The following is a 25422-nucleotide window of genomic DNA, read 5'->3' on the forward strand; positions in this document are numbered from 1 at the left end:
CCATAAAATAAATAATCTCTAATCAGGTGAAAAATAAAAATATGAGAAGCTATTTGACGAAGTAGCAATCATTTCGCAATATAAAATTGAAGATAAATTCATTATTTACCAAACTCTGGCATCTGAATATTAATATCCATAAAAAAGGCAGTTCTGTAGGACACTTTGAAACACTTATGTCCAAACCTCCAAGGAACTCCACATATCTGTTTTCAGATCTAGGTATGACACACTATTCGGTACACTTGTTAATTCCAGTGCACAATACTGAAAACTAAATTCTAGTGTATGTTAATAGGCCCTGAAATGATCTGAATCATCAGTTCAGTTCAGATGAGGAAAACAATATGAGCTGAATCAGTTTGGAAGAGCAAATCAATTCAGTGCTTTGATTTAAAACATCAAATTGAGTTGAGTTTATGTGGATTTTTCACTGACATCTTGAAACATGACAAAATCTTGCTTCCTGCTTTCCAGAGAATTTATCTCCTATCAGAGGATTTGAGACGACTTTTGCCTTTTGAGATAAATTTAACTACAGTATTTAACAAATTTAACTATTCCATTCAGGTATGCTCTCTAAAGGCTGGTTGTGGTGTTCTTAACTTTTGGGTTGCTATTTCTACATAGTTTCAATTGTTAACACCATATTACAGGATTGCTTTAATGAAGCATTCCAACTGACCCTTCCACCTCTCTCCCACCCATATGAAAGGCTCCAGGAAGAAGATGTAAGTTAAAAAGAGACCTGAACGATGTCCAGAATTTACCAGGGGAAGGGGTAAGTGATGTTACTCAGCGTCTCAATAACGCAAGTGCTAGAACTGGCATCCTTCTATAGGGTATCTTCCACTGATGGAACCTCTCCATGAAAACAGTGAGAGTAATTTTTTAGAGAGCCAGTTTGGTGTAGTGGTTAAGGCACCAGGTTAGAAACCAGGAGACTGAGTTCTAGTCCCATGTTAGGCACGAAGCTTAACTGGGTGACTATGGGCCAGTCTCTGTCTCTCAGCCCTAGAAAGCAGGCAACGGCAATCCACTTCTGAAATCTTGCCAAAAAAACTGCAGGGACTTGTCCAGGCAGTCACCAGGAATCAATAATGGCTCAAAGGCACACATGTGCGTGCACACACACACACACAAATTCAGATGTTGCTTTTTTTTGCAGCTGTCCTAACATCTTAAAATTTGTTCTGGGGAGGAAGGAGATTGGCAAATTATTTGGAACAGAATGAGAACTAGTACAGTGCTGCAAAGAGAAGAAATCACTAAAAAGCATTCCCCTCCTTATTCAATGACTAATATTTCCTATGGATTGTGGGACCCCACTTAAAAATTACTCTAGTTTCTTTCATGTATATTATGTTTCTTTCTCTGTATGGTTAACAGCAGAATTTACTTTTTAATTCTATTAAGAAATAAATTTTCAATTATGGAAATTTGAAATCATTAAAAACCCTAATAAAATTCAACTATAAGTCACAGGAACTGTAACATATAATGATTAGGTATACCAGGTGCAGATTTTGATATCCTATCAAATTTGAATAAAGACTACAATGTACTTCTTCATTAGCAATGGATGTAAAAATTTACTTATCTGCAAATATCTCTCTTGAATAGTGATGCCTGTTCCTAAACAGGTTTACAAATAGTGCAATGCAAAAGAGTAATTCAAAACATGGTTAAAAACTTACTAGAAAAAGTGGCCTGGCAAGCTTCTTGAACTAGAAGCAAAAATCAGACACGAAGTTTTTCACAGGAATGAAATAAATATTGCAAATTCGTTTTTCCAAAAAAAGCATTCATTAAATACAAAATTGGATAAATGCAGTAATATTCTATTTTGTTCAATGCAATAATTTAACATCTTATAATTAAATATAATAAAAATTGAGTAATATTAAACAACCTTGAAACATGATTTTTCTTTAGCAATGCCTTGATCCAATTCCTCCAGTTTTGTTCTGGCTTCATCATAAGCCAATTCAGCAGCATAAAGGTCTTTACTGACTTTTTTTAAATGTTCTTCCAGCCTATGAATATTTTTCTGCAAAACCTGAATTTCTGATTGATATCCCACTTTCCTTCTCGCACTGTTAAAACAAATTTAAAAACTGCTTACAATATTAGCACTGCTTCGGTAGTTTAGAAAGGCTGGATATTTTTTATGCTTTTATGAAGAAATGCCACATTTTGCTTCATCTTTTATAATTGGAAGTTTACTGATACAACATAGGTTTATTTTTTTTAATATATTTATTGAGTAAAGAAAAAGACAATGAAACAGTATTTACCATTATAAATTTAAGCACTGCTTGTTGTGGAGAAACATAGATCTTTCATCTTGAAATACTAATCAGGCTGGACACGATTCTTACCTGAATGGGGGAGCTGTAGGCTAGACTAGAAAGTTGAAAAAAATATCCCAGAAGAAGGCATTTCGGTATTATTGTCAAGAAAACCATTTGGATGTGAACATGAAATCACTAGGAATCATGAGGAGTTTGCCTTTTATACCAGTAGGGACTAAAAAACCGGCAGAGCACAGATACAGTTGAGAGATGTTGTATGGTCAGGTGATTAAGGTGTTAGACTTTAACCAGATTAAGAGCCATGGAAGCTCACTAGGTGACATTGAGTCAGTCATTCCCTGTCAACCCAACTAGGTGACATTGAGTCAGTCATTCCCTGTCAACCCAACTTACCTCACAGGTTTGTTGTAAGGAAATATAGGAAAAGAGAGTGCTGCATAAGCTGCCTTTTGCTCCTAGGAGGTTATAAATCAAACAGCTTGCCACCGTTCAGGTAGCATTAAAAACTCTGTATATATGTATTAAAAGTGTATAAAATGTCCACTAAGTTTCAAATGCATAATTAAAATATTAATTTTAATTGAGTTTATCTATTACAGCTTCATCTTTTCTATCTTCCTTCCTTAATAGCCTCCAGAGTCAACTGGAGTCATGCGGTGTCCAAATTGAATTAAATACATACATACATACATACATAAATACATACATACATACATAAAATATATATGCAGCTATACATTCTAATAGCATGATACTGCTGATCACACTGGCTCATTTCATGTTAAGCCATAATGAGGTTATTGGATTTTTCTCTTAATGTAATGTTTGATTCTAGCCATAATGGTTCGTAAACCATGATTCATTCAATCAATCAATCAATCAATCAATCAAAATATATTTATGGTCCAAGACCAAACACAAAAAAAGATCAGCATACAATACGGTAAAAGATAAAATTCCTATAAAAAGGAATTTTAAAAATTGCAAGAAAATCCTAAAGCAGTTAGCAGCTAACAATAACACGAGGGAGGAACCAGATTGTTTCTGACAGTTATAGCTATTGATAGAATTTTGCACCTTTCTTCGAGATCATCCAGGAAAAGCGGTCATCCAGGAAAAGGATAATGGCCTCCTGGTTGTGGTGGCAATTAGAAGTGTTAACTATTGGAGGTATTAAGCTTGATCACCACTGAGTGTGTAGTGGACAATTTAATAGCACATGAGGCAGATTCTACCTCCAAGCCTGAACAGAAACATGTTTGGCTTTCATATGAGAGGCTTAGATATCTACTGGTTGTTGTCCTAATAGCTAGTGCCCCAATTTTGGCCAAAACAGTCTTCTATGTGGAACATATAAGATGTTAAAGAAATATTTAGGGATAGTCCAGGGAGGAACAATTGTGCTATAAAAGGAATGGGAGACTCTGGCTCTGTCATTTTGGATATTTAGGCCCCAAATCCTCTGCTTTAGTTCAGCCAGGTTTTTTTCAAGTCCCAAAACAGGTAGCACTGACAGAGTGAGACCGCAATATGCCAAATTGTCATTAATTTATCTTCTTAGGTTGGAAGAGAACCTATGAAGCAAGGAGAGATGGACTAAGGAAGTTCTCCAATAGACTTGCTTCAGTCAGAATCTAAGATGACAAAGTCTTAGTTGGGTCCCAGGGGAAATCCAGCCTAATTCTAGTCATGTTAGAGCACCAGAAGTTGAGTAAGGAACTCATAGTAAGATTTTCAAGAATTTTGATTGGATTGCTTCAAAACTAGAAGACTCCTTATAAATACATAACTGGGCACCATATAGCATCAAACCCAGAACTTTGGCTTTAATTAGTTTAATAGCTGCTGGGACATACTTGTTACAAAATTAACCTGCAAATTTAGCAGTGGTCTAGTGATTAAAGTGCTGGGCTAGAAACCAGGAGACTGTGAGTTCTAGTCGCACCTTAGGCATGAAAGCCAGCTGGGTGACTTTGGGTCAGTCACTCTCTCTTAGCCCAACTCACCTCACACCACACCACCTCGCCACCTTGAGTTATTTATAAAATAATAAAGGTGGGATAAAATTAATTAATTAATTAATTAAATTGCAAGGGATACTTTTTGAGCTTTTATTAGAAGCTCTCTTGTTTGAGTAGACCAGCAAGATTGAAAATAGACACCTAGATATTTAAAAGATTTTACCTGCTTGGTGTTTTTGCCACTGATCATCCATCTAATTGGGGCCTTAAAGCATTTCCTAGAGAACAGCAGTAGTTTTGCTTTGGAGTAATTTATTTCAAAGTGTTCTCTAGAGCAATAAAGTCATAGAGCTTTAAGGCATCTTCGGAGGCCTACTTGGGTTACACACATTATGGCTGCAACATCAGCATAAAGGAGAACAAAAATGGGTAAATGGGCAAGGGAGGGAGGATAGAATTCTGGCTTAGCAAACTTCTCAACAATATTGTTAATATAAAAGTTGAATAACAGTGGGGTGAGGATACAACCTTGTTTTACCCCTTTGCTAGTGAAAATGGGTTTAGTTAAATCACCAAGAATATATGTATGTAGACTAGCCTCCTCGTGGTGCACCCCAGGCAACATGACTTATCACAGCTAAATAGTCTACACATCTGGCTGCTGGACCTCACAAGGATTTCCCATCAAGAAAAAGCAGCATGAACACCGTATGCCATACGATTAAAAAAAAACAAACCCAAGGATATTACCCTTTACTCGAGTGGTTGTGCCAAGGTGTAATAGCATTATTAGCCTAAGAAGACAGCACTCTATCATTGTAGTGGCTAATTTCCTCTAGAGTCATTCTCACAGAATAGTATCAAACCATGATTTATGGCTTAACATTATGCATTAATCCCTCGCTGTGGCATTTTCAACGAAGTATGGTTAAAACAAGCCATGCATCAGCAAAATATTTGAACTGGTTATTGACTAACTTCACAAAATATACTGATGCATAATTCTGTTTTGATATTTTATCTTTTATAATGGTTTCCACTAATTTATTCAGAACAGGCATTCTGCTTGCATGTCTGTATTTTCCTAAATTACTTCCAGATCACTGTTAAAAAGTTGGTATTACACTGTCTCATTTTCAAGCATTGCACGACCTCCTCTGGTATAGAAGCAAATCTTCAGAATATTTTTGTCAGAAAATATGTTCTAACAAATTTGTTGCTCTCTTAAGATTTCTAGGTTGACACTTCAATGTGCAAAATGGTACCAATTTTAGTACTGATGACCATATCCCACTTGTTCTCTTCCACTATTATGCCCAATCTATCTGTACATTTGTCTAAAATCTAACAGCTCCATTTCTCCTACTTTGTTCTATGTATCCCTCTTCACCTGCCTTTACACTCTTATGTCTGACCTATACCTTCATTGTATGCCTATGTCTGATTTGTATATTTCTTTATGTAATATTTGGCCTAATTTATTCTTGACTAGAATTTATATATTCCATCATTTAAATACTCTGTTGTTGTTGTTTTGTAATCTGATGTGCACAAATAACATTTTTTAAAACTGTTTATTTTAAAAAATAACATTTTTTAAAACTGTGGTATCAATGAGTTTCCAGAGAAATTGACCAAGACATATTTAGCTGCTGTCTTATTTTAACAAACACACATACTATACACACACAGCTATAACACACACACTGAGAGTTTAAGCCAAAGTACTGAACCTAAATGGATATATAAAATATAGCTTTAAGAAACATTAGCATTAGTTAGCAAATGGAAATCCCTTATGGACTTTTTGCTGAAAAAAGAAACAAAATGAACTGATGATTTATGGATTTGATGAATAGAAAGGGCAGATTTTGGAAAGAAGGAAACTTTGATGTAACCTGAGAGAGAGAGGATCAATAAAAATGTACTTATAACTGCTATTAAGAAGATCAGGAGCCACTTCTTTATTTTTATTTTTATTTTTCCTTCTTTTCTACCTCTTGTTCTTTATTTCTTTTTCACTTTTCTATCACTTTTCTCTATTTCTCTTATCTAACTTAAAATTTGAATTGTTTGTTCTCTGCGGAAAAACTTCTTTGATAAAAATTATGTGTGTTTGTGTGGGTATAAGGTAAAGGTAAAGGTTTCCCTTGACGTAAAGTCCAGTCGTGTCCGACTCTAGGGGGCGGTGCTCATCTCCGTTTCTAAGCCTTAGAGCCGGCGTTGTCATAGACACTTCCGGGTCATGTGGCCAGCATGACGACTCGGAACACCGTTACCTTCCCGCCGAAGCGGTACCTATTGATCTACTCACATTTGCATGTTTTCGAACTGCTAGGTGAGCAGGAGCTGGGACGAGCAACGGGGGCTCACCCCGCCACGCGGTTTCGAACCGCCGACCTTCCGATCGGCAGCTCAGCGGTTTAACCCACAGCGCCACCGCATCCCATTTGTGCGGGTATATGTGGGTATAAACATCAGCATTAGGCGAAAATGCTATCACTTTTTTATTTGAGTGGAGAAAAGTGCAGAGCATATAAAGTCCATCGCAGCCACGCTAACACTGTATTAAAAGTAATAATTTATTATGTATGTAATATTTAATATTTTTGCTATTTTGCTATATTGCTATTCAAATAAGCTCTCATGATAAGTAGCAGCTTCAGTTGGGCTAAATGACCCCCTCCAACTGCATTGTGACTCAAGTCTCACTCTTGTCCTGTAATTTCTAGGAAAATGTCAAAAATTGACATATTAAATACAAACTCAAACTTAACATATGTTCTCTGGCTGTCAGTTTAGAAATTTATCCAAGGACCGGAAGCAGTTTAAAAAAAAACCTTTTTAAGTAATGCTGTTCATTTGAGATTTATAGATCAATTGTGGTTATTTTTCTTAGGAACACAATGTACATTTAAAAAATTATTATTATATCACTTCCATATTTGTATTAATTGCTGCTTACTAAGCCAATTCAGGCTTTAATCTACTAAAATTAATTAGTATTAATTAGCCTAAGAATTAATTAATTGTATGAGATTCTTAAATGGCCACTTTGTATCTACACTGGTATTTTCACTGTTGCCTATTCCAAGGAGTTTATAATTATTCCTGTTAACTCTGAGATGAAAGAAAATTAGTCTGTTGCTACTACAGTATTCTCTTTGGCTCCTTCTAATCTCTTTGCTCTCTCCCCTGACCCATTTCCCATCACCTTAGTATTGGCAAGGTAGGCTTTGTGTTTGTGTATTGGATAGGATAATACATCTTTTGAAAATGTTTGAAAAACTTTCTTCAAAATGTTTAGGTCATAATATATCAGTTTAGCACTAGTACCTGAGCTAATTCAGATCTTGGAGAAGTTCAACAGAAATCAATTAATGTTTCCAAATTAATTTATATACAGCTCAAATGAATGCCCTGTATCTTCAGTGAGAATAAAAAGGCTAGAAACAAAATAATACTGTTCAGTTGGGTTATTCACATGTAAGCTTATTGGTTAACATAGCACCACTTACCTCTCTCTGAATTTTTGCATAAATCCTGCATTTTCATTTTTAAGATCTGTGTTTTCATTTTCCAAATAAGTTATTTGTTGAAGATCACTCACAAGCTTATCCTTCAGTTTTTGTAGATCAGACTCTTTACTGGATTTCTACAGATTATAGCATATACAATTATGAAAATACTGGCATGAGTTGAATGGAAAAATATTTTTATGTATACGCATCTTAAAACTTACTGAGCTTTGCATAGTCTTCATCTGTTCAAAAAAATCATCCAGCAGTTGTTTGTTTTCATTTTCTTGTCCGGAAATTTTCAAGTTCAAACGCTTTTTCTAATATTAAAAATACATTATTTAATTAACATCTTGAAACAATACCACAAATATATTTCACAATAGTATTATTATAGTCTACCAAAAAACCCAAAGAAAACCCTATTGTCTGAAAAGAAAGCCAGTTCTAAAAAATCTGCTTGGATATACTTAGCATCATAAGTAAAAGTGTATATATAAAATGGAAAAATGGAAGATTAAAGGACTAGCAAAATATTATTTAAAAAATTAAGATGATTTGTGGTGAGCATGATGGATCTTAATGAAAGAATGTAAGTGAAAGTAATTATACAAGGAGGCAAAGAGAGCCTAATTATATGCATGTTGGAATTCAAAATATGACAGGAACTAGTAAAGGCCATATCTTCTATAAATTCATATAATCTTCAAATGATGGCTTGCACTATATCTTATGCAGATAAGTTACATAGCTTAACTATGATCTGTGTGAAGGATTTCCTTTTGTTACTTTTGAATCTCTCACCATTTAACTTTATAGGATGACCCCAGGTTCTTATAGATATTTTATCTTTATTCATTTTCTTTACATCATGCATAATTTTATACACCTACTGTATAACAAAGGTTATAGGTGTATAAATCTCCTGATCTACATTTGTCCTAAACTAAAATATTCCTGAAGCTATAAGGTTTTCTCACAGAGAGTTGCTCAAGTTTCTTGATCACTTTTATAACTCTCTTCTGGACCTTTCCCAGCTCTGCAAGGTCTGAGGTAATCAGAGCAATATGCCTTTGAATAGCAATTGCTGAGGAACATGAATGAGACAGTATTATTATGCTTATGGCTAAACCAGATGAAGCACATCTGGTTTGCCACTAAGGAAACAGAATGCTGGACTAGATAAGGTTATAGCTTGATACAAACGTATGTTTGTACCTATCTTGAATCCTGAATTGTCCTTCCTTCCATTCACAGAAGGACACTGACAGTGAGAAAAGCTTCTTGCAGAGAAAAGATTCTTGGCAGTTTTCTTTCCTCATGCACCTCCTTCCTATGTTACTCAGGTGAGTTCCCTCAGCCCTGTAGAGCAGGGAAAAAAGGAAATAACTGTATGTTGCCTCCTCACTTTTGATAGGGCATTTCAGCTAGCTAAGTTCCATTCATGGGAAGTTACAATATCAATATCAAAATTATATTAATATGAAAATTATAGAGGACTAAAAATATATTCCTATAGATGTTTACTTAGGAAGTCCCACTAAATGTAGTGGGACTTATTCCTAAACAAGACTGTGTCCTTAATAATTTGTCAGTACACTGTGTCAACAACTTAATGACACCCATCCCGGGGAGAGGTAAACAGGAATGATGTCAGCCCCAGTGGAACCTGCTGGAATCTGTAGGCCCCAGTTGATAAAACATGCTGGGTACTGATGCTTGAATTTGCAAGATGGAATATATGTAATTTTTAATCAAATATTTTCACTGCACTATGTAACACATTTATTAGTGTGATTGCAAGTTGTCTAAGTTTTTAATAGACAAAATCATAGGATTTCATGTGCTATTGCATTTTTGAGAATTTCATGCTTTGCACTTAATATTTAAAACTCACTTTATCATGCCAAGAAATTAAGTCAGCTTTTGTATCTTCTTCTTGCTTGATTAGTTCTTTAAGGCGATTTTCATTTTCCAGTATTTCCTCCCTCAATCCATTTATCTTGTTATTGAAGTCAATATAAAAAATAGCAGTTTCTTTTAACTCATCCCTAAAAAGCAGCAAGAATCAAATGATCGATTTCTCCAAATGTCAAGTGAACATTTATTTATCAGATTTTTATCACCACCCATCTCCCCCCCAAAGGAGGGACTCTGGGCGGTTTTATTTATTGATAATCGCAGTACTACCAATCTCTTTATAATAACTGCATTCATCTCTTACACCACCACAAGAGTAGCAACAGTACGTTCTTAAGTTCTGACATTTAATATTCCATGTAAGCCTAAGCATGTTAATGAAAACCCCATTAATTTCCATATTTATTTATTTATTAAATTTATACACCACCCATCTCACTACAAAAGTGACTCTGGACAGCTTACAAACAAAATTTGATTTACAGTTCACAAGTTTCTACAATCTTAGCTTCTTAATTGTCAGCCAGCTTAGCCAACAAATATTTTTGCAGTGTAATAAAGTTTAGCATTATATATTGGAAGCTAATAAGAGGGGGCAGAGAGAGCAGCAGAAAGAATACTGGGCTTGCTCACTAACAGCAAATATTGTATGTACTTTATATTCTGAAAAGTGTCCTAGAAAAGTAGAAGACAGAAGTATTTCCAGGTCATAAAATAACTGCCAATATTCTAGCTAGATAAATTAGCTTCTCCTTGTATAATGGCAGGTAACCTATTATTGGTGATTCCTCCATCCTTCTTATGTGGAGGATCCTACAATATACAGGAGCAGGGGCTTTTCTGCCACTGAAAAAAACTTGCAGCATGACAGGATAGGAAGAAAGCTCTGTTCCATGATCAGAACTTAGTAGATAGGATCTAATCCAGACATTCATTAAAACTTCATTATACTATGGTAAGGAACTTCTGACTGTAAATTCTTTTTGATAATCTGCAATGATGTACAATCAAGGAAAACTGCTAGGCACAACACTAACACTGTAACATCTCATATAAACGGAAATTATGTTCCCAAGGCAGAGAAATATTTTGTTGTAATTAGGGATATTACTTAAATTATGAGTACCATCACTGATAAATGGGTTTTCTTCCTTATATAAAAACTAGGAATACACAAAACATTCTGCGCACAAAACAGTTCTTTTTGGCTGGTTCATGCCTGAAATGAAACATACTGTACATTTGAGACATACTGGTTCATGCACTGTAGAAAACTGACACCTGAGTGTTTCAGAAGGGAAGAGCTAGGACAAGCCAAAGGCATCAGCTGTGGAATGTGAGGGAAGGGATGGAAGGGCAAGACTGGTACATATTTCTCCTTCTTTCTTCTCCCCTCAGTAGCAACCAGCCTGGCATACTGTACTGCACTAACTTCCTCTCTCCCCCTTCAACTGCTGTCAATAACTCAGTATGGCTGATCCACTGGCCCACCTAATCTTCCTTATGCCTTTCCTCCCTCCTGCACAGAGTGTAAGAGCATTTTTTATGTTCCAGAATTCATTCCTCGTTCATTTCTGGCTACAAGAAAATCCCAGAAGCTTTGCCTGTATCCCATATTACCTGAAATTAATTCCTTAATTAATCCTCCTTACCACATTACTGTATCATCTTCTTCCCTTCCCTTTAACAAAAGATCTACTATTTCTCCTATTCTCAACCAACAATTTGTTACCTCACTTTTCCATTCCAACTAGCCAATTCCAACCTACCTTCCATGTTTGTTCTTATGGGAATAAAACAAAAGGAGATCCCTCTGTAAGCCATCTTGAGCACCTCAAGAAATGACAAGATATAACTCAAACAAATCAATACATAATAAATTTTTCTTTTTCTGGAAAACTTTAGATCATCTGCCTAGAAAAAAGGATATATCACTGGAATAATCATGACTTCTTCCTCTGCTTAACCATACCTCAATTATCTTCCCTTGGGAGAGGCATTTGTCATAGCTGTTCTTTACAAAATGGACAGTGAATCAGTGTACCTATATAGATGACACTATATAAACATAACTTCCCAAAAGAATCAAGATCTGTTATCTGAAACTCAGGTTTCCTATGTATAAATGGAGATCACTTTCTCTCAGAAAATTAAAATACACTTACATAAGACGGTTTATCGTAATCTCATCGGCTTCTATTTGCTTTGACATATATAGTCTTTTTTCTTCACATTCTTCTTTGATTTCTTCATGCAATGTTTGCACTTCCAAATATTTCTGATGAACTGTATCATATTGAGTTTTTGCCTTGGAAAAGTACAGAAATTAATTTAGAATACAAAACTAAAAATATCACCAAGATTATCATAATAACAACACTCAAGTACCATATAGTATTTTACTTCTGCATTCTTTTGTCATTCCTTTATCTGTTTCCCTAAAATAAACCAACTTAGTTTAATGAGAGTTAAATCTACATAACACTGTAGATATGGATGTAAGTTTCTTTAGGAGATCTGTATACTTAACTGAGGACATAGATACAGTCACCCAGCTATTTTTCCAAAAAAGAGGCTAGTCTTTCCCTCGGCCATAGAGAATGAGGACTGTGATCAAATAGCATAATACAAAGAATTTGGAAGAGGTAGACTATGCTAATTGACTATAATGAAATTACCAGTGTCTTACATCACACTTTTATCTCACAAACATAGAGTGAATTTATTATCTGAATATATTTATCTGGTAAAAATTAACTCCTTTTGATTTTCTTTTCCGTATCCCTAAAAGTTTTTTTGCAGAATCATGGTTTGGAGATAACAAATCTAATAATCCAATTGCTACTATATGAGATAACATATGTGATTATAGTTGTAACATCAAGCTTCAAGAATTAAGACATGCTTAATACTTTTAATTAATATTTGTACAAACCTTTTTGCAAATAGCCAGTACCAAACCACAATAGTGCTAAAACAACACACAGGCAATAACATCATCCTATAATTGCCACCATTACTTATGGCATTTGCCAGATTTGTGGCATTTGTGTGATGACATCGAGATATTCATATTATCATCTGTTCCCCTTTGCCCAACCACAATTTCATGTGCAAAACAAAGATTGCAATTTCTGCAAGGAAGATATTACATACCAAAGTGAAAACTTGATAGACTCAAGGAGTAAAACTTACAAGTAACCTTTTTATTTTTATAGGGTTTTATTTTTTTTAATAGAGAAAATCATGATTGGATATAATCAAAATTAATATTATACTTTTTAAAATATTTAATATCATATCTATACTTTGAACAGTTGACCAAGCCTGTACGCTGCTATAGTAAAACTGCCTTTTGATTTCATAACAAATTTTTCATCCTCAAAAGATGAAAAGCATGTGTACTGTGCTATTTTTTCACTTTTTTTCATGTTTAAGTACACAGCATTATTATTGGGCATAGAAATTTAAAATGGGCATGCACTAAACCAAAAGAAAATACAATTAAAATATTGAACTCCTTTACCTCCACAAATAATGTTTTTACTTCTTTCATAGAATTATCTTCATGACACAGCTTTTCTTCCAGCAGAGGGCTGTAGTTCTTCATAAAGTTTATTTGCTTCTGGATCACTGAATTTGCTGCCTCTATTCTTGTCAATTGGTTTAGGGCATCCTGTAACTGCTCATTTTTTTCTTCAAAATGACACTGTAATTCTGTAATATCTTGCAAACATTTCTCCCATTCTGCAAAATATAAAAGAAACTATTTATTATAAGAAAATGATAACTATTGCTTTTAAGTTTAAATATATAACAAATTGCTACATTGCAATGTACATTTCCCTTCAAAAGATAATTTTGTATCATCTGCCTATATATAATGCTGTGATTGTCACTTTCTGAAGAAAATTAATGTCCATTTTGTATAGCAGTCTATGATATATTACTTTTCAGCAGCATATATACATAAGAAGCTAAAGGTCTGGTTGTTATTTCTGTTTCATTTGGTTAACTTTTTTCTGATATGATTGTCACCACAGATATAAAGAATCACCTATGCTACACTGCTGGAATACTCAGATTATTTTTTTAAAAAATAGGCAACAGCAATTTCCAGAAAAGAAGCCAAAATTCACATTTCCACTAACATCCCAGCATCTGAAGTCAAAATGAAGATAGCATCCCAAATTATTTCCTGTAAATAATGGATACTATCTAACAGCTCCAGAGAGCACATTTGGAGCCCATCTCATTTGGATTTTGCATTTGCCAGGCATTATGAATAATAATTCTCTAAACTTTGCAGAATGTACATTTCTCGACATTGTTTTGACCACTGTCTGTTCAATATGCATAACCTTCAACAGGCCTTAGAAAACTGAACATATTAGCTGGATTTTGTATGTCCTCCTGGTAAGACACAGAAGTCTTCCTTTGACCCAGCCATGCTTGACAACTTTTGCTAAATCTCCAACCTCTTCATCTTGAGAAAGGTTGCTGAAAAAGTGATGGCAAATCAACTACAGAAGATTCCAGAGGATACAGATGAACTGGAACCTTTTCAGTGAAGATTCAGACCTTTGTTTTAATATTGTGTTTTCTTTTGTTGTTATCTATGCAGAGTCTGTTAGATTGGGATAGAAATATTGGAAATAAATAAATAAGCAAGCAAGCATAATCTTGTAAATCCATTAAGAGTATGTGTGTATATTTGCAGAACTATGCATGTTGTCTGCTCAGTGTGCCTAGCCCGTGGTCAAGCCTCTAACTAATAACAAGAAAATGTAAGTGGCACCTATAGTCACAGCTGAAGCAAAATGTCATTATTAATTAAAAATTGGGAATATGCACAATTGTTCACAGTATAACGATTCACTGTATGCAATTTGTGATGAACTTGACACAAAAGAGGGATATTAATACACTCTCATCAAGTGGACTGTAAAGAAGACTAAGTTGCTAAATATGACATTTAAACAAAAGAGAATTTCTGCACAAACAGCAAGGAGGTAGGTGATGTAATGACAACCAATTAATGTTGTTGATACAGATAAATTTCATGAAATAAAACGATGATTAAAAAACAGCAGAGCTGCAGACGCTGTATGGTGACCAGGTGTGTTAGGGCTGTTCCTGTAAAGCAATCTGCTCTACAAATATACATATGGCAAGAAAGAAATGTAGTGTACATCTCAAATTGCCTTGGAAGCAAATCCTGTTTTACCAAGTAGTCACAAACCACCATGTAGTTTGCACAGAAAGTGTCACTTCAGAACCACACTTATATGAATTTAATATTCACTTATATAATTCTACCCTAATTAAAATTTGAGTCTTATAATACAATACTTTAAAGTTACATCGGTTATATTTCATTAAGTATTTTCAAAATTCTGCAGCATATAACAAAACTCAACTGGAGTGCAAAAGACTCTCTCTCATCCTGAAATCATTTATGAGAGCCTCATGGAAGTATGCAAGCTAGCAAGCTCCCTCACTAAGCCCTTCAGTAAGCTTAACTGTTTGTTGCTGTTTATTCGTTTAGTCGCTTCCGACTCTTCGTGACTTCATGGGCCAGCCCACGTCAGAGCTTCCTGTCGGTCGTCAACACCCCCAGCTCCCCCAGGGACGAGTCTGTCACCTCTAGAATATCATCCATCCACCTTGCCCTTGGTCGGCCCCTCTTCCTTTTGCCCTCCTCTCTCCCTAGCATCAGCATCTTCTCCAGGGTGTCCTGTCTTCTCATTATGTGGCCAAAGTATTTCAGTTTGGCCTTTAATATCATTCCCTCAAGTGAGCAGTCTGGCTTTATTTCCTGGAGGATGGACTGGTTTGATCTTCTTGCAGTCCAAAGCACTCTCAGAATTTTCCTCCAACACCACAGTTCCAAAGCATCGATCTTCCTTCTCTCAGCCTTCCTTATGGTCCAGCTCTCGCAGCCATATGTTACTACGGGGAACACCATTGCTTTAACTATGCAGACCTTTGTTGTCAGTGTGATGTCTCTGCTCTTAACTATTTTATCGAGATTTGTCATTGCTCTTCTCCCAAGGATTAAGCATCTTCTGATTTCCTGACTGCAGTCAGCATCTGCAGTCATCTTCGCACCTAGAAATACAAAGCCTTTCACTGCTTCTACATTTTCTCCCTCTATTTGCCAGTTATCAATCAAGCTGGTTGCCATAATCGTGGTTTTTTTGAGGTTTAGCTGCAAGCCAGCTTTTGCACTTCCTTCTTTCACCTTCATCATAAGGCTCCTCAGTTCCTCTTCGCTTTCAGCCATCAAAGTGCTATCATCTGCATATCTGAGATTGTTAATGTTTCTTCCAGCGATTTTAACTCCAGCCTTGGATTCCTCAAGCCCAGCATGTTGCATGATGTGTTCTGCGTACAAGTTGAATAGGTAGGGTGAGAGGTTACAGCCCTGCCGTACTCCTTTCCCAATCTTAAACCAGTCCGTTGTTCCGTGGTCTGTTCTTACTGTTGCTACTTGGTCATTATACAGATTCTTCAGGAGGCAGACAAGATGACTTGGTATCCCCGTACCACTAAGAACTTGCCACAATTTGTTATGGTCCACACAATCAAAGGCTTTAGAATAGTCAATAAAACAGAAATCGATGTTTCTCTGAAACTCCCTGGCCTTTTCCATTATCCAGCGGATATTGGCAATTTGGTCCCTAGTTCCTCTGCCTTTTCTAAAACCAGCTTGTACATCTGGCAATTCTCGCTCCATGAACTGCTGAAGTCTACCTTGCAGGATCTTGAGCATTACCTTACTAGCATGTGAAATGAGTGCCACTGTTCGATAGTTTGAACATTCTTTAGTGTTCCCCTTTTTTGGTATCGGGATATAAGTTGATTTTTTCCAATCTGATGGCCATTCTTGTGTTTTCCAAATTTGCTGGCATATAGCATACATTACCTTGACAGCATCATCTCGCAAGGTTTTGAACAGTTCAGCTGGGATGCTGTCGTCTCCTGCTGCCTTGTTATTAGCAATGCTTCTTAAGGCCCATTCAACCTCACTCTTCAGGATGTCTGGCTCTAGCTCACTGACCACACCATCAAAGCTATCCCCAATATTGTTATCCTTCCTATACAGCTCTTCTGTATATTCTTGCCACCTTTTCTTGATCTCTTCTTCTTCTGTTAGGTCCTTGCCATCTTTGTTCTTGATCATACCCATTTTGGCCTGGAATTTACCTCCAATGGTTCTAATTTTCTGGAAGAGGTCTCTTGTCCTTCCTATTCTATTGTCTTCTTCCACTTCTGTGCATTGCTTGTTTAAAAATAATTCCTTATCTCTTCTGGCTAACCTCTGGAATTTTGCATTTATTTGGGCATATCTCCCCCTATCACTGTTGCCTTTTGCTTTCCTTCTTTCTTGGGCTACTTCTAGTGTCTCAGCAGACAGCCATTTTGCCTTCTTGGTTTTCTCTTTCTTTGGGATGTATTTTGTTGCCGCCTCCTGAACAATGTTGCAAACTTCTGTCCAGAGTTCTTCCGGGACCCTATCTACTAAGTCCAGCCCCTTAAATCGATTCTTCACCTCCACTGCATATTCCTTAGGAATATTAGTGAGCTCATATCTAGCTGATCTGTGGGTCTTCCCTAATCTCTTTAGTCTGATCCTAAATTCTGCAAGAAGTAGTTTGTGATCTGAACTACAGTCAGCTCCAGGTCTTGTTTTTACCGACTGTATAGATGTCCGCCACCTTTGGCTGCAAAGGATGTAGTCAATCTGATTTTGGTGTTGTCCATCTGGGGAAGTCCATGTATAAAGCCGTCTCTTAGGTTGCTGGAAGAGAGTGTTTGTTATGCACATTGAGTTGTCTTGGCAAAATTCTATCAGCCTATGTCCTGCTTCGTTTTGTTCTCCCAGGCCATGCTTACCTGTAATTCCAGGTGTCATTTGACTGCCCACCTTAGCATTCCAGTCTCCCGTGATGAAAATAACATCTCTTTTAGGCGTGTTGTCCAGTAGGTGCTGCAGATCCTCACAGAACTGCTCTACTTCAGCTTCTTCAGCATCTGTGGTTGGGGTGTATATTTGGATCACTGTGATGTTAGATGGCTTGCCCTGAATTTGAATTGAGATCATTCTATCTTTTGGATTGTATCCAAGCACTGCTTTAGCCACTTTACTATTAATTATGAAGGCTACTCCATTTCTTCTGTGGTCCTCTTGTCCACAGTAGTAGATCTGGTGGTCATTTGATGTGAAGTGGCCCATTCCAGTCCATTTCAGTTCACTCACGCCCAGAATGTCTATCTTTAATCTTGACATCTCACCAATAACCACATCCAATCTGCCCTGGCTCATAGATCTTACATTCCAGGTTCCAATGGTGTGTTGATCCTTAGAACATCGGATTCGCCGTTCACCACCAGCACCGTCGGCCACTAGCCGTCCTTTCGGCTTTGAGCTAGCTGCGTCATCACATCTGGGGCTAGTTGAACTCATCCTCTGTTCCTCCCCAGTAGCATTTTGACCATCTTGTGACCTGGGGGTCTCATCTTCCGATGGTATACCGACATATCTCTGGTTGTACTGATCCATTGAGTTTTCACGGCAAGAATACTGGGGTGGGTTGCCATTACCTTCCCCAGGGATCGCATTTAGTCTGACCTCTCTGTCATGACCTTCCTGTCTTGGGTGGCCCTTCACGGTTTAGCTCATGGCATCACTGAGGTGCTCAAGCTCCAGCACCACGACACGGTAACTGTCCTAACAACCAGGAAACACACTGAGACAATGAACTGGTCTCTAATATTTATTGCTAGTACTTAACAGGAATCCTAACAAACTGAAGCGTGGGAAAAACCCAGACATATAACCCCCAAGGGTTAAGGCGGTCCCGATCTGTGTCTCTTTGAATGGCTGAACAATTCCTCAGTGCTACGCATGCGCTTGACAGTCTGGATGGGAGCCCCCTGCTCGCCATCCTTACTCATGACAATAACGATTCTTTGCTGAAGAAGCTTAACTGTACTTGTAGTAATATTTTAAAGATTACATTCTTTATTTAGGGACTGTGCGTACTGATCTAGCAGAGTGTATAATTTTGCTCCCATATTCTCTGATGTCAGAATATGCACATTCCCCAAGGACTGTTTGAGATTTTGCTCAATGCCTGGAAAGAAGCCTACAGAGCGTTGTACACATCTTCATACTATGTGTGAACATAGTTCTACACATATTCCTTAGTCTTTTGGAGATTATAATATTGGCATGGTAATATACAAAATGCCATCAGTATATGGATTTTTAAGGAGTAAGGAAATTGACCAGGGAATATTCACAATTATCTTCCTGATGAATATAATGCTGACAGTGTAATAAATGAAAATAAATGCAAATAGAGCCTCAAATAATGGCAGTATACTAAGTTCTGAGCTTTTGGACATGATAGATTTATGGAGAAGGTGGTTGAGAAGGTGGTGGCATTGCAACTCCAGAGGATCTTGGATGAAGTGGATTATCTGGACCCCTTTCAGTCAGGTTTCAGGCCCGGATATGGAACAGAAACATCATTGGTCTCACTTATGGATGATCTCTGGTGGGAACGGGATGGAGGCAGTGCATCCATCCTGGCTCTCCTTGACCTCTCAGCGGTTTTTGATACCATCGACCATGGTATCCTTTTGGGTCAGCTCAGGGGGTTGGGGGTGGGCGGCATGGTTCTGCGCTGGTTCACCTCCTTCCTCCAGGGCCGTTCCCAATTGGTAGTGATTGGGAGTGAGAGATCCGACCCTCGGCCCCTCCATTGTGGGGTGCCGCAGGGTTCAGTACTCTCTCCTCTCCTTTTTAATATCTACGTGAAACCACTGGGTGAGATCATCCGTCTCCATGGGATGAGGTATCATCAACATGCTGATGATACTCAGCTATACGTTTCCACCCCGGGGGAAGTAAGTGATGCTGCGGCTGCCCTTTCCAGGTGCTTGGGGGCTGTTGGGGTCTGGATGGGGAACAACAGCTTCAGCTGGACCCTGGTAAGACGGAGTGGCTGTGGGTTAATGGCCCCTCGGTTCCCAGGAATTTGCCATCTTTAGTTCTGGATGTGGTTGCACTGTCCCAGACAGACCCAGTGCGTAACTTGGGGGTCCTTGTGGACTCATGACTCCTGCTCGAAGAGCAGGTGGCGGTCATGGCCAGAAGGGCCTTTGCGCAACTTCGTGTTGTGCGCAGGTTACGCCCCTTCCTGGAGCGAGAGGCCCTTCAAACGGTCATTCATGCCCTGGTCATCTCCCATATAGACTACTGTAATGCGCTCTACATGGGGCTACCCTTGAAGAGTATCCAGAAGCTACAGCTGGTCCAAAATGTGGCTGCACGGATGATTTTAGGTGCTTCAAGATCAGCACATATAACTCCACTGCTCCACAAGCTGCATTGGTTGCCAGTTTGCTTCTGGGTCCAATTCAAGGTGTTGGTTATCACCTTTAAAGCCCTACATGGCATGGGTCCAGGTTACCTAAGGGACCATCTCATCCCTGTCACATCAACCCGTCCCACCTGGTCAGGCAGAGATGGCATGCTATGGACCCCGTCTGCAAGAGAATTCCATCTGGTGGGGCCCAGGAGGTGGGCCTTCTCTGCAGCAGCTCCCGCCCTTTGGAACATCCTTCCCCCGGAAATGCGGTTAGCCCCCTCTCTTCTGGACTTCAGAAAACAGCTGAAAATCTGGTTTTGTCACTATGCTTGGAGTGGGGAGAGGAAAAGCCATTCTTGGGGCTGGTTAGTTCCCTAACCCTGCAGGGACCAGCCTTATCCCTTATGGGCTGAATTTGATCTGCCCTTATTTGGAGTTTATTGTATTTTATATTTATTGAAATATTGGTATTATTTATAATTTTATTGAATTTTAAATTGTTTTTACTGTGAACCACCCAGGGTCCCCCATGTGGGGGAGATGGGCGGTGATAAAAATATGATAAATAAATAAATAGATAGATAGATTGGATTGTTTTTTTTAAAAAATCAGTGTATGATAAAAAAAATAAAGGCTGACATAATTCCCCTCTCTCCTTGGACTATTATTTCATCAGTTATTTCAAATGATCCCCAAAAACAGAATAGTAATTTCATATCTTCTTTTCCCAGAAGTTTTAATATGGCACACAAATAAATCAATTAATTCTTTTTTTCTTTACATGGCTATTTTTCATACCTTTTTGAACAGCTTTGGGAAGCTGTTGTAGTCTCCAAAATGACAGTTTATCTGAATTTAGGTATAGTTTTTTTCTACGTTGCTTCTCAAACTCTAAGGCTTCTTCAGCATCTTTACGTTCATTTTCTAATCGTGTAATTATCTCAGTGACTTCTGCTACAACAGCAGCTGTTTTCTGCTTCAAAGGCTGAATATCTTCAATTAAAAAACAAGCAATACTATTGCATATAATAGCACATCTTTCTAAAATGCACAATTTAAGTTTCATTTTTAATGTTACTATGTAGCACAGAGTCCTAAAAACCAATGCACAAAATTTCAGATTTCTATACAAAATGTTTGTGTATGCAAATCTATACACAATTTAGATTTTTCATGTGTTATTCTACTGCAGAAATACTATATACAAAAACATCTTAAAAGACCAAAACTTTTGAATATTCAGAATTAATATAATTGTCACCAGCAGTAGGCTAATCAGATTAAACGCAAAGCACTGTTGTGGTTAGGAACACTGTTAGCATGAGCTCATATGAGAGCACTGCCCACTTCTACCATCACATAATATGAATGAAAGGGCTTAGCAGATTTCTTTTAGCCTGTTTCATTCATGTAGTGTAGGGAAATGTCGTGCTCAATTGGACGGGTTTAAATGAATATCTGGAGTTAAATATGAAACTATGGGAGATGGGGGTGGAGGTGTATCTCAATAATTCCAGAACTGTTGCACTTAGACTTTCCCTCTCTTAAAAAAAAATAATGTTGACTGTCTCCAAAAGTCTTGAATTCAGATAAGTGTTGCTATTCCAATTCAAACAAATAAAACTCAATGCTATCAATGAGTCAATCATTCTTATGTGGACTATCTCTGTCTCTGTCTTTAAGTTTTTAGTCCAAAGTTTAACAGTTCATTCAGAAGTTTATTTAAAACAAAACAAAGCAAAAATCTAAAAATCAAATTTTGAACATTATTTTAAGAATTTCAAACTTTTAACATTCTCATTTTAAAATAGATCTAGTTTTATCTCAATGGCTTCAAGAAGACTGGAAGAGTTAACAGAATATACTGCAATCATTTGTGAGAATGCTGCTGAAAATATACAGAATAAAGGGTAGAAAAATGTGTAAAAAATTTGTTTTAGATTTTACTTAGGGATGACAAAACACTATGTTCAGTATATTATCTGGTGTGGGTTTCTTTGCTCTCAGAAGACAGAAGCCACCCTTTCTGGTAAATGCCAATGGTGGCAAACAGAGAAGTTTCACCATGTGAAGCACTATAGATACACAGACTGGAACCTAAAATAGTGATTTAAACTTCCATTTCACTGGATAGGGATGAGATTCCTTCTCTCCTCGCCATTTCCTTTGCCTCCTTCATAGATGGGGCATTAAGGACTTTTGTGACATAGCAATCAACAGAATGATCCTTTTTTGCACTGTTTTATTGGAAATGTTTCAACGTTTTATAATCTAAATTATAAACTGAATTATACTGTAGCTGTCAAACATTCTGATTATTTCATGGTTGTCTGAAAATAATTACAGTTAAACAGTCTGATCATCACTAATATTAAGGGAAAGCAAGTAAATATTTAACTAGTATTACCTTTCCAATACAATGACTGTTCAGCCTTCACTTCAGTGGAGAATGGTAAACAGATGTCTTCTGTTTCTTTGACAGTTTTAACATCCAAATCCCTGGGAATATAAATCAGCATTATCGGCTTGGATCTTCTTTCCATCATCGTATGGTACTTCAGATCTATTTTCTGTCTCCAACTCTCTCAGGATGCTATTGGTTTAGCCTCTTAATCTCTCCATTTTAATCTCAGGCCAAAGAAGTACATATAGACTTATTTTGGTGTTATTGATACAATTAGCTGACCTATTCTATCCCTCTATTAATTCCCTGGAAACAAAGTATTTTGATCTGTTTGGGCAATAAGCATATATTTTCTGCTTATTATATTTTAAAGTAAAGTATGTAATATATGGCATGCATAACGATGAATACGGACTCTGAAGCCTCAGCCCTAAACCCTTATTGTATGATAATTTTCAACATGCTATAAAGGGGAAATTATTAAATACACAGAAAATAATAATAGTATTTATATTTAATGAAATTAATTTAAATTTTATTAAAATCAATATTCAAACAATGTTATGTTCTGTCCTGATATACCTGACCAATTTTTTTGGTAACAGGATTTAAGTCTATACCCACAGAATAGTAATGACAGTATTTCTGTTTATATTTTAGTTAGAAGAGTGCTTATGATAATTATAATAATTGTTTATAATAATTATTGAATCAAAACATGTAATTTTCTTACCATGGAATTTTTTCCAAGTTATATAAAAGTTCGTGCTGTGAACATAAATCAGATTTTCATTAAAACATTGTATTATATAGATCTTAGATTTGCCTACATACATGAATAACCATAATATTCTTCCCTTTGAGGATAAGCAGCATTATGCTAAGTGCAAGAAAGAAATAAGTACTAGTAAAATTAATGACAAAAGTTAAGGGAATAGAAAAAGAAATCTACAGCTAACCAATATCAAAACCATTAACTATACTGCTCAATATCTTTCTATCCTTGCAAATCATTTTTGCTTCCACCACATCCGTATACCTATTTAATCACTGCCTTATAATTCTACCTCGAGGGTATATCACCATCCAGTCACAACTTTCTTGATATTCCCCTCCCTCTTAACTCCTTTCATTTATTTCTTTTGCAATTCTTAATCCATTATTTCTATGGCCAAAGCACATCAATGTACTTCTTTTCTACTATCACTCATCCTTGTATTCATTCCATTCATATAGCAACAATCTTTACCCTGTTTTAGCGCACACACTTCTTAAGATTCCCATTCCTACTCTGCTTTTTTTTAAGCTTTTCTTCACATATGCAACTCTCATTTCCATATAATAAAGGCACATGCTCTTATGCAAAGACGTTTTCACTTCTTTTGACAAACCTTCTGGTATCAGAGCACATTCTACCCACTGCCTTCTTACTTGCATTTGCACATCACGAAATTTCTCATTTTCCATTTTTAATAAAAATTCTACCAAGGTGTACAATTCCATTCACTTGCTCTAGTTTTTCAGTTTATAACTTGCAATCATTCACTCAATTTCTCCTGTCACTCTTATACACAGCAATTTTGCTTCTTTTCACAAGCATTCTTTTCATATGATTTTATCATATACAACCCATTACTCTTTTATCAGCAACTCCATGTTTTAAATTTGCTCACTGTCACTTCTCATATTATTTCAGTAAGAATACTGCTAAACAACCACCCGTTTATGGACTAGACTAGACTATTTTATGGACATTTATAGACTATTCCCCCAGGAATATTCACATTCACTCTGGTTACTTTTTCTTTATAGAAGGGAACAATAATGGCATTCTTCTGATCTTCAGATACAAATGCTGTTTTCACACATACATTAAACAAGTTGCACAGCCACTCCATAAGTAAAGCATGTCCCTATTTCAAAATTTCTCCAATTATGTAATCTATACCTGCAACCTTACCATTTTTCAAAAGGTCATTTATACTGTATGTTCCCTTTCATTGATCCTTCTCCTAGACATTAACATTTATAGCATTCCTTTCAATTCTACCATTTGACATGGCATTTCATTGCCTTATATACTTCTTAAGCATTCCTTCACTTAGTGTCCTACCAAACTGTTTCACTGTTTTATACTTAAGTCTATTTACTGTGCTGGAGGCTTCTTGTTTAGTCTTTTCCACCTATTTCTAAAACATTTTTATTTCCATTAAAATTGCTCCGCATTTTTCTTGCCCTTTTAATCTTAACCATTCTCCACTCTCTTTGATTATATTCTTTGCAACTATCTTTTTCTCTAAATGCACTTTATAGATTTTAGTATACAACAATATTGTTTACATATAACTATGTTTATGTAAAACAAATAGCATTCTTTTGAAAACAGGTTCCCTAGTCCTCCCCCGCAAATGATCAAAATATGTTTAAGTTGCCTGTATCTGTGACAAACAATACAAAGTACAAAGACAGTAAGGAAATCTTGTGAGTATGCTATGCCCCTGCCAGACATTACATAATAATCCCATGCTGGAATTATCAGATGTGATTTTACATAATGGTGTGCAGTCACATAGATGTTGCTTCTTAACTGATTTCAATGTCCATGCTGGAGTTGCTCTGGAAGGGCCAGTTTTGGACTTCATGACTGCCATGCCTACCATGGAGATATTTCAGTACATTATAAATCCAACATATGGCAGAACACACCCATGTTTTGGGCTTTTTTTTTCCTATGGATCATATTGGGATGATTGAAAATCCCCTGGAATGGATTTTGAAGAGGCATGAAAAGGTACTAGAAAAAAAAATGAAAAAAATATCTGCCCTAATGAAAGCAAAAGATAAATTGGGCTTCAATGTAAAAATAATCCCACTGCAGAGATTTCTGCTATCATATTCATTACTCTTTCAATCAGTAAGCTT

The 25422-nt window shown here is 36.7% G+C and overlaps 1 protein-coding gene across 1 annotated transcript in view; it reads right to left on the bottom strand.

Annotated features, from left to right (window-relative positions):
* CCDC178 (coiled-coil domain containing 178) overlaps positions 1-25422 on the bottom strand; it is a 186156-nt gene that overhangs the window by 154878 nt on the left and 5856 nt on the right. The window contains exons 3-11 of the mRNA XM_063299961.1: positions 23234-23268; positions 22504-22595; positions 20895-21089; positions 13241-13461; positions 11880-12022; positions 9692-9845; positions 8019-8114; positions 7795-7931; positions 1913-2096 (exon numbers count right to left, since the gene is read on the bottom strand). Of these exons, the coding sequence (XP_063156031.1) occupies positions 1913-2096; positions 7795-7931; positions 8019-8114; positions 9692-9845; positions 11880-12022; positions 13241-13461; positions 20895-21089; positions 22504-22595; positions 23234-23268 (1257 nt within the window). The remainder of the gene's footprint in view (positions 1-1912; positions 2097-7794; positions 7932-8018; positions 8115-9691; positions 9846-11879; positions 12023-13240; positions 13462-20894; positions 21090-22503; positions 22596-23233; positions 23269-25422) is intronic.

Source organism: Candoia aspera, chromosome 3 (assembly GCF_035149785.1).
Source record: "Candoia aspera isolate rCanAsp1 chromosome 3, rCanAsp1.hap2, whole genome shotgun sequence".
Classification (NCBI taxonomy): Eukaryota; Metazoa; Chordata; class Lepidosauria; order Squamata; family Boidae; genus Candoia; species Candoia aspera.